Raw genomic sequence first — 9,826 nt, forward strand, 5'->3', positions numbered from 1 at the left:
GGAAACCTGTGCCAGGGCCTCCACAAGGAAGAATTTCTTCCCAATATCCATTATCCCTGCTGTCAGTGTGAAGCCATTCCCCCTTGTCCTGTCACTCTAGGCCCTTGTAAATAGTCACTTTCCATTTTTCCATCAGGCTGCCTTCAGGTGCTGGGAGGCCACAGTTAGGTCCCTCCGAAGCCTTCTCTTTTCCAGGCTGAACAATCCTGATTGCTTCAGCCTCTCTTCCTTCTCAAAAACTGAGCCAGAAACACTCAATTTTTCCAGATCCCAAATTAATCTTGTGTTTAAGGAACAACTGGACAACCTTAGTACTTAGTACTTCAGTCTATAGTACTACCAAGTAATACCCAGTACTACTTTGCCCTGGCAAGATGGTGATCAAAAGTCAAAGGTTGACCCCAGTGGTCTTTTCTAATCTAAGTGATTCTGCAAATCCAGGTGCCAGGAAGCCATAGAATCACTGCAGTTGGAAAAGACCTCCAAGACCATGCCCACTAAACACACCGCTGTGTCCTGGTCCACCAGTGGTCACCATGGAGACAAGTGGCAGGGATGGCGTTCTGCCACTGATGGTGGTGACCCTGTTTCCCATGACTCCGGGGCCGCCTGCCAGTGGCATCACGTGGCAACTCCACCTCTCTCCCTAGAGCCAGAGCAGACTTTGGCCCTGCTGTCCTGAACACTCAGACCTTGCCCTGCTAGGCAGTAACAACCACTCTGACTCTGAAGCCTCTGGACACGGCAGTGACTGCTCCGGGGACCCCACACTCTGCAGGTAAACTGGTGGAAAATGGGTATTCCCATTATTTTTTGGCAGATCCTCCTCAGGTGGTGCTGCAGGGGCAGCTGGGGCGAGTCCCTGTCCCTGGCGGAGGAGGTGACCCTGGTTCCCGCGGGTTATAAAACCACGGCAGATGGGAAGCAGCTCCCGCTGCGCCATTCCGGTGACTCATCCCTCCATCCCGGCAAATGTCAGTCCCTCTGTTATCGCAGCAGAGATGCTGGACTTCACTTTGTCCAAAAAAACCTGGGCTGGAATTTATTCCTGCTCCCACAATCAGCCAAGGATCTGCACCCCCAGCCCTTCCCCAAACCGGTCTTTGTCCATTCCCTGCACAGGCAGTGACCACAGAGCTTTTCCAAGGCAGGAAAGTGCTGTCAACAGGGAACCAGAGGATGGAGAGGGGCTGCAGCCCCTCTTTGCAGCCAGAATTTACCCACAGCCACTCTCTCAGCTGGGAGGGTTTGGGGCAGTGGCACAGCCACCCTCACGTGCAGCCCCGAGGGTGACAATGATGTGAGGATCCAGCCTTGCTCTCATCACACCCACCATTGCTCCCTGGAGAACGCCTGCTGCTTCCCATCTTTTCTATCCGTGCCCACCTCTTGCCTTCAGCCCGTGCCAGTGGCTGGGAAGGATTGTGAGCTGCTCAGGGCAGGGTTGGGCAGCTGGGAATGGAGGGTTCACAGTGTCCCTCGGGAGATGGGAGCTGTTGATGGGTGCTCCAGCATCTCCCTGGCTGCTCAGCCTGTGGCTGGTGGGACACAGAGGAGGATCCTGAGGCTGTGCCCCTGTCCCGGGGCAGGACACACCTGGAGCTCCCTGTGCCAGGTGAGGAGTGCAGCCATATGGCAGCTGAGCTGCAGCTTTTCTGCTGGCACAGCCAGGGGTGGAGACACATTCCCCAGGCACTGAGGAGCCACAACCCCACATCCATGATTCCAGCCCCTGGTCAGAGCTTGAGGAGGACCTGGGAGGCTTTACAAGAAAAGCACACAGATGCACCATGAGAACTTCAGCCCTTCCCTGCTGCTCTGGGAGTGGAGCTGATGTTCTCCCATGGTGTTCCCAGCTTGCCCAGCAGCCCCAGCACTGCCCTTGGAGCCCTTATCCCTTGCAGGAGCCGGAGCCATGCGCGTAGCCGTCATCGGGGCCGGGGTGATCGGGCTCTCCAGCGCCCTGTGCATCCATGAGCAGTTCCACAGCCTGGTGCCTTCCCTGGAGCTGGAGGTCTACGCTGACCGCTTCACCCCCCACACCACCAGCGACGGGGCGGCCGGGCTGTGGCAGCCCTACGTGAGTGACCACGGCAACCTGCAGGAGACGTAAGGCAGCAGGAGGAGGAGGAGGAGGAGGAGGAGGAGGGTGCTGTGTCCCTTTCCCTGTGTGCCATGAACTGCCCTGGCACGGCTCCATGGGCCTGGCAGAGCCACCACTCTTCCATTCTCATCACAGGCTCTGGAATAAAGAGACATTCGATTACTTCCTTGGGCACCTGCACTCCCCAGCAGCCAAGGAAATGGGACTTTTCCTCATTTCTGGCTACAACCTGTTCACGGAGCCGGTGCCGGTAAGGAGCAGGTCACAGCCAGGGCTGGGAAAGGCTCCAGCTCAGTGGCTGCCTGCGGTGGGCAGGGCTGTGCTTCTTCCCAGCCAATGCTTCCCGATATTTCCAAGTTTGCCTTGTGACAGTGCCTGGGACATGGCATTTTCCATGCTCCCGAGGCAATATTGCTGTGAGGAAGGGCTGAGCCCTAGGAGAGCAGGAGTGACAGAGCCTCTCCAGCTGTGCTGGCAGCTGCACAGTCACCTGTGTCCCTCTGGGATGGGCTGTGTCCCATGATCTCCCCATAACTTATGTCCCACGGTGATCCCGGTTCATTAATGATCTCAGACCCCTTTCTCTGCTGTAGGACCCATCTTGGAAGAACATTGTCCTGGGATTCAGGAACTTGACACCAAAAGAACTTGAACTCTTCCCTGGTTACAGGTATTTTTCAGTCTGGTTGTTTTGGAGACTCATGTAGGACAGTCCTGGATACCTCCTGAATACAGCCCTGGCATGGGGCAGTGGGAGAAGGAACTGCAGGCATAGAAGTGTCCTCACTTCTTTAAAATTGCTTCCCTTAAAATAAGTAGGAAAAAATTCAAATGGCCAAAAAAGCAGCAACCCAGCACAGAAACTGTCCCAGCTCCTCTCTTACCTCACCAGTGTCAAAATGGGGGAGGAAAAGCAGAAGGTATTTTATGCTGTAAAAAGGGAGGAAAAATCATGCAGTCATGTGAGAAGGGTCCCAGGGGGAATTGGGGTCCCAGATCCACAGTGGCTGTCAGGAATGCTGGGGCAGGAGGCTCCTGTAGGTCCTCACAGCCTCTTCTCCCCCTGTTTCAGCTATGGCTGGTTCAACACGGCGCTGATGCTGGAGGGCAGGAGTTACCTGCCCTGGCTCACCAACAGGTGAGTGCAGCTGCTCCTGTTTCCCCTGGCTGCAGGCGTGGATTTTCATCCTGCACATCAGGATAGGGTATCCAGAGATGCATCCCTGGGAAGCAGGGAAGAGGGTCTGGACTTCCTCTTCATTGCCCCATTGGAGTAACACTTTAAGAGTGAGCCCAGGAGTGGATCTTTTGCATGACAAAAATTAAAGTAATGGGATAACTGGAGCTGCATCCAAGAGCTTTCGGCTTTGGGAGAATTTGGGGCTTGATTTTTTCCTGTAATTTTTAATGCTGAGCAGGTGTCCTGGTATTGAACACTTGTTTTTAATTTGCCAGTAACAAATGAACTTGTGCTTCCCAGGCTGACGCAGAGGGGAGTGAAGTTTTTCCATAAGAAGGTTGAGTCTTTCCAGGAGGTGAGTGGGGATGTGGAGCCAGGGCAGAGGGCACAGCCCCATCCCAGAGTGGAGAAGCAGCATCCAGCAGGCAGGTGCTGCTCCCAGATATTCCCTGGCACGAGTGATGGGCCAGGGGACAGCAGCAAGACTATGCCAAGATCCAGGAAAAAAATTCTACCAGGAAAGATAAAGGGTCTTGGGTATTGAGGGATAGTTGATGGAGGACGGGGTAGAGCATTTATCCAGCATGGATTGGCAGCTTTCCCTGGAATGGCTTGGTGGCACACATGGGGTGTCAGCAGGAGCTGGCTGGGGAAGCTGTGCCCTGGATCTGGCCCTTATGGTTTATCCATTTCCTGGCTGTTGGAAAGAGCACTTGGCTCATTTGGAAGCAGGAATGTTGTGCCTCTGTGTGCTACTCCCAGCCGTGTCCCTCTCTCCTCAGCTGTTTTCCCAGGGTGTGGATGTGGTCCTGAACTGCAGTGGGATGCGAGCTGGGGACCTGCAGCCCGACCCGGAGCTGCAGCCTGGCCGGGGCCAGATCATCAAGGTGAGCTGAGCCAGGCCTGGGGGCTTCCCAAAACCCATCTGTTACCACGAGGAGTGTCTGTACCCTCTGGGGAAAACCATGGGCTTGTGGCTGCATCCACACTGGCATCAGCTCCTGATTCCCAGCAAACACTCCTCAGGTGAAACCAACCAGGATCCCATTCCTGGGTCAGCTCTGGGAATGCCCTCAGTCTCCAGCCTGTTTCTCCGTAGGGTGAGGGCTGGGGGAGGTCAGAGGCACAGTGGTGACAATAAAAACACATAAAATCTTTGGGAAAAGATGGTGATTATTTGGAGAAACACAGGAAAGAAGGAAACTCCTCCCTACCTGCACTGCTGTTTCCCCATCTTCCCAGGGAAGGCAGCACAGGGGGCACAGAGCTAAGGGAGGGTCCCATATCTGGATCCTCGTGTCCCTCCCACTGCCCCCTAAGCCTGGCATCGACTCTCCAGCTCTGACTTCCTCTCCTTCATCTCCCAGGTCCTGGCCCCGTGGGTGAAGCATTTCATCATCACTCACGACGTGAAATCCGGGATCTACAGCTCGCCCTACGTCATCCCAGGGTAGGTGATGATGGCAGAGGCAGGGCTGGCTGGCACTGGTGACATTCCACTGTCAGTGTCCCCAAAGCCCTGTCTGGGACATGGTGTCTGCCAGGCCTGGCTTCATCCCTGGTGCTTTTCTTGGCTGTGTGGGAGAAGAGCAGAAGGACGTGGGCAGCAAAGCCAGGGAGCTGTACAGAGAACACCATGGTGCTTCCATGTCCTGTCCTTTTCCAAGGACCAAATCCCACCAAAGCAAACTCAGTCCTGGTCAAATCCCCAAAACAGCCAAACACTGACAGTGGAGTGAATATTTTGGAGGACATATTTTGTTTTCACATCTATAGACATCTTTATTATTAATGGTGTGGACCAAACTGTGGTGCAGCAGCTCAGGGTGGGGAATGGCACTGCTGATCCATGCTCCCATAAAAACAGGGCAGGAATTCTTTTAGTTCAACAAAACCTCCCTGGGAAAGCTCAGCCTTCTCCTCACTGTCCCCTGAGCTGCTGGTGAGCCTGGGGGCATCTCATTGGGTTTGTCATAGAATCATGGAATATCCTGGGCTGGAAGGGACCACAAGGATCAAGTCCAACTCCTGGCCCTGCCCAGGGAGCTACACCATGGGATAAATAAATCCATCTGCTGTTCATCCCAGCTCTGCTTCCTCCCAAGGGCCTGCAGCGACCCTGCTGTGGCAATGGAGAGGGGTCTTTGAGCAGGAATTTGAATGCTGCATCTCTGGCACTTCCTATTGTCCTAATACTTGAGGCTTAGGCAGTAAGCCAGGATGTAAACAGGAGCTTTGCAGGCTCACAGCCCCCATGCAGCGTATCCCGAGTGATTCCTGGTCACAGTCCCAGCCACAGATGAATTCCTCTGCCTGTGCTTGTTTTAGCTCGAGCTGTCAGAGCTGGCCACCAGGCTGATCCCAAAGGGAGAGCTGGACCCAGTGCTCATGTGGAGCGCTCAGCACTGGAGGGTCCCTCCTTTTGTTTTTGTGCTTCCCGATGATCAAGCAAGGTTTTGGAAGGGTCCAGCCCATACAGACCCCTCCAGGCCCCCCTCAGCCTTAACCTGCCTCCTGGCCTTTGTTAATCCACAGGAGTTTTGGGCAGCAGCAGCACCAATCTGTTCTCTGTGTTCCCCTCCAGAGCCATCCTGTTCCTTCCAGCTCTTCCTGAGCCAGGCAGGAGCAGACCTGTTTGATAAGGATGGAATTATCTGTCTGCTTTGCCCAGACAAGGAAGGGCTGACAGGATTTAATGAGCGACTTGCTCACGAGCAGATGTGCAGGCACCGCTCTCCGCCTGCTCCGTGTGGGATTTTCTCCCACTGGAATATTTTGCAGGCTCAGGGTGTAGCAGGATCCAACATCACACTCACACAGTGTCCCTCCATGTGGTGGCCCCACAGGGGACAGCTGGGAACAAGCCACCACCGTGTGTCTCCTTTGGCTCCCGGTGCAGGAGCGAGTTGACGGTCCTGGGAGGGATTTACCAGCGCGGAAACTGGAGTGAGGAGAACAGTGCCAAGGATCACAAATCCATCTGGGACAACTGCTGCCGGCTGCTCCCGACTCTCCAGGTGGGTGATCTGACTGCCAGCATGGGGCACGGGGAGCTGGCCACCTCCAGGATGGGAGGAATGGCCACCAGGGATGCAGGAATGGCTGCTGGGCCAAACCATAGGACCTCGATGTTTCCATGAGTTTCTGTGTGCCCATCACGGGCACCCGGGGCTCTTCCACCTGGCTGAGGCAGAGCTGGGGCGGAGACAAGGTTTGGAGGGATAATAATTACTCATGTAGCTGGTAAAAAATAGAAGCAGAGCTTTGGGAGGTTCCAGCCCTTTGGTTGAGGTGTCCCCACACCTTTAGAGAAGGGTTGTGTGCTGGGTTGTGTCCACTCCCAGTGCTGCTGTTATCCCCTGGATCAGCAGGAAAGGTAGCGGGATTTGGCACAGGGATTTGCCTCAGCTCCAGGCTGGCACTGCCATCCCAAATTGTTCTCCCTGAAGCTGCTGCAGGATGGGGAGCCCCCTGTCCCAGCTCATCTCAGGGCTCAGCTGGTGCTGTGAGGTTTTGCTGGTGGGATTCCAAGGAATGCTGTGCGGTGCTGATGTGTTTTTGCTTCCAGAAAGCGAAGATTGTCGAGGAGTGGAGCGGCCTGAGACCAGCACGGCCCTCGGTCCGCCTGGAGCGGGAGAGCATCCGCCTCGGGAATCTCCAGGCAGAGGTACCCACACAGCCCCAGGGGCTGAGTGTAATTAATGACTGTGTTAATTGTGCCCCGGTCATGATTGTCCTTCTCTCCATCTCCCCACCAACATCGAGGGAGTCTTTGAGCCCAGGGACAAATGTCAGAGAAACTGAAACAAATTATTGATGTGGCTGCCCCATCCCTGGAAGTGCTCAGGGATCGGTTGGAGCAACCTGGATTTAGTAAGAGTTGTCCCTGCCCACAGCAGGGGATGGAACAAGACAGGCTTTGAGATTCCCCCCAACCTATCCTGGGATTCTGTGTTTCTCCCCCAGGTGATTCACAACTACGGCCACGGCGGGTTTGGGATCACCATCCACTGGGGCTGTGCCATGGCAGCGGCGCGGCTCTTTGGGAACATCCTGCAGGAGAAGAAGCAGCTGGCCACCCCCCCAGGGCCCCGCTTGTGAGCACCTGCTCCCCTGGAATATGTGACAACAGTAGCTTAGGAATCACAGCAGAGGGATGGGAACAACACAGGGATACACACACGGGCTGCTCCACCCTGCTCCACCTCTGGCTCTCAGCATCTCATTTCCAGGTCCCTGCCGTTTTCCAGATGGCTCCACTTCTCCCACAGCCTGCCTAGAGGAAGGGCTTTCAGATATGGACTAATCATCCATGACAAAGTGCAGTCTAGGGTCAGGCTGCAGAGGGCAAGCTGGGTTCAGCTGAACCCTGGACAGTCCTGCAGTTCATCTGCACCAGGGGACAGGATCTGAAACAGATTTGGGGACACCTGAGGTCTGTGCTGGCTGCTCCAACACCCAGTGTGTAATTAGATTTACAGGCTCCCCCCCAGGAGGTGAAAGCTCCTTAGTAGGAAGAAGCTCTGAGGCTCCCAGGGAAGTAACAGCAGCTCTGGGAGCACGTGCCTGGCTTACACCAGTTTTCCTCACATTCCTGCCAGGACAAAGCTCGGCCCGCAGCACCTGCTTAGTGTAGCTGGCACCAGACAGCAGCACTTGCCTAAAATGGCCTTTTCAAATGATGTTTTAGCAACAAAAGCAACTTGTTCCAGCCCTGTGGTCTTGCCAGACTCTATATATAGCAGAGAGCATAAGAAAATAGCTTTTCTTGTCCCTAAAACTCCCACAGGCCCCTCAGCTTCCCATTTCTCCCAGCTGTGGGACACAGCTCAGAGAGAGGGCCTGGCTTGGGAAAGGTTGTGCCTCTAAGAAGAGGAGCAGGACTTTTTGGCATGTTCAGGGACACTGTTGGGGACCCAACACACTGCTCTGAAGAAACAGCCTGTCTGATTTTCCCATGGCATGTGTCTTTCCTGCTTTACAAACCATCCCAGACAGGGCACTGGATGGTGAGGAAGCCTCAAATCCAGAAGCTGTTCTGAGCCCAGCACAGTGAGTGGCTCACTCTCCTGTGTGGATAAGCCAAGAGTTCCTTACTCATCCATGATGCAGCTCCTCTCTGCAGATGACTCCGTGTGCCAGGAATAGCTCGGCAGCGTGGGCCGTGCTGCGGCCGCACCTCGGCAATTCGGGAATGCCCGAGTGCATCTCTGTGCCATGGGCTCAGCAAACAGCTGGGCAGGGGAAACTGGGAGCCAGTTTGTCCAAAAGAATTTCCAGCTTCCCTGGAAATGTTGCTGTCACTGTGTAAAGTCGGGAAAAGGGTAGGAAAAGGAAAACAAAAGCTGGAGAAAATTCCCTGCTGGTTAATGCTGAACTCAATAGTCTGTGATCCCCACCTCTGGAAAAGCCATGCGGGGGAACTGGATCCCCTTGGTTTCACTTATTCCAAATATGAGACATTCAGGAGCACGTTCTGTGCTGTAAATCCAGCCCCACTTTGGTGATTTTGGGAAAATTCTGCTGGGTGTAGGTAATTATTGTACACCTGGCAATAAGATTCTTGGGATCTCAGAGCCTGCAGGAGCCACTGCCCTGTGATCTCACATGGCCTCTTGGCAAACAGGAATGGGCTGATCTGTAATTTTATTTGCAGGTTAATTCTGTTTGTTTTCTAAAGGCCTCAATTTAATCTGTGTGACCAATAAAAGGAATGTTCAAATCTCCTGTGTGTGATGCTTGTTCCTCTTAGTGATGGCACGGGCAGGGCCTCAAATGATGATTTCATAGAAATGTCCCAGGAGATCATCATTCCATGTCTCCACACACATTTGTCCTAAACATTTCATCCTGGAGGAGTAGGAGATTTCAAGCAGACCAGAGAACCTGGAATATCACTTTGTGAAGACATGTGGTTGCTGACAGTCCCCAGGGCATTAAGAACTCACAGAAATCACAGAATCATGGATCTGGATGGGAAGGGACCTTCAAGATCATCCTGTCCCACCACCCTGTCAGGGCACCTTTCACTATCCCAGGTTTCTCCAAGCCCCATCCAACCTGACCCTGGACACTTCCAGGGATGGGGCAGCCACAGCTTCCCTGGGCAAATTCCCCACTGAGGGATTGAAGCTCTCTCCTGAGGCCGGGGAGAGGTCGGGGAGTCAGGGAATGGGATCTGGACAATTCCTACATGTCCTCTGACACGCACAAAACTCCACCTCCCATGTCCAGTGTCAGCCCATTTTAGAAGCTCCCAGTTCTCCACAAGGATCTCCTGTGACCCAGAACAAAGCTGGAAGCACATCAAGTATCAGGGAGGCTGGCAAACAGCAGCTCTGGCATTTGGGAAAACTCCTGCCAGAGCTCAAGGAGCATTTGGACAATGCCCTCAGGCACAGGGTGGGTTTGTTGGGGAGTTTGTGCAGGGCCAGGAGTTGGACTGGATGATCCTTGTGGGTCCCTTCCAGCTCAGGATATTCCATGATGCTGAGAATGAGCTTTAGAAATGCCCCAGGATGCCAAAAAAGTAACCACAGAAG

General features: G+C 54.2%; 1 protein-coding gene across 2 annotated transcripts; it reads left to right on the top strand.

Moving 5' to 3' along the window:
- The first annotated feature begins 630 nt into the window (after positions 1-630).
- Positions 631-9,009, top strand: DAO (D-amino acid oxidase). Of its 2 annotated transcripts, XM_058851794.1 has the most exons (11): positions 631-778; positions 1,905-2,109; positions 2,240-2,354; positions 2,698-2,774; positions 3,177-3,242; positions 3,585-3,639; positions 4,067-4,171; positions 4,652-4,734; positions 6,184-6,301; positions 6,853-6,951; positions 7,251-9,009. In XM_058851794.1, exons 2-11 carry the CDS (start codon positions 1,916-1,918, stop codon positions 7,383-7,385), a joined length of 1,047 nt encoding a protein of 348 aa, XP_058707777.1. In that variant the 5' UTR covers positions 631-778; positions 1,905-1,915; the 3' UTR covers positions 7,386-9,009. The 2 variants fall into 2 exon arrangements, 1 of the variants encoding a protein (XP_058707777.1); XR_009278980.1 differs by lacking the exon at positions 7,251-9,009 and having other exon boundaries at positions 6,131-6,301; positions 6,853-6,883.
- Positions 9,010-9,826: the final 817 nt, after the last annotated feature.

Source organism: Poecile atricapillus, chromosome 16 (assembly GCF_030490865.1).
Source record: "Poecile atricapillus isolate bPoeAtr1 chromosome 16, bPoeAtr1.hap1, whole genome shotgun sequence".
NCBI lineage: Eukaryota > Metazoa > Chordata > Aves > Passeriformes > Paridae > Poecile > Poecile atricapillus.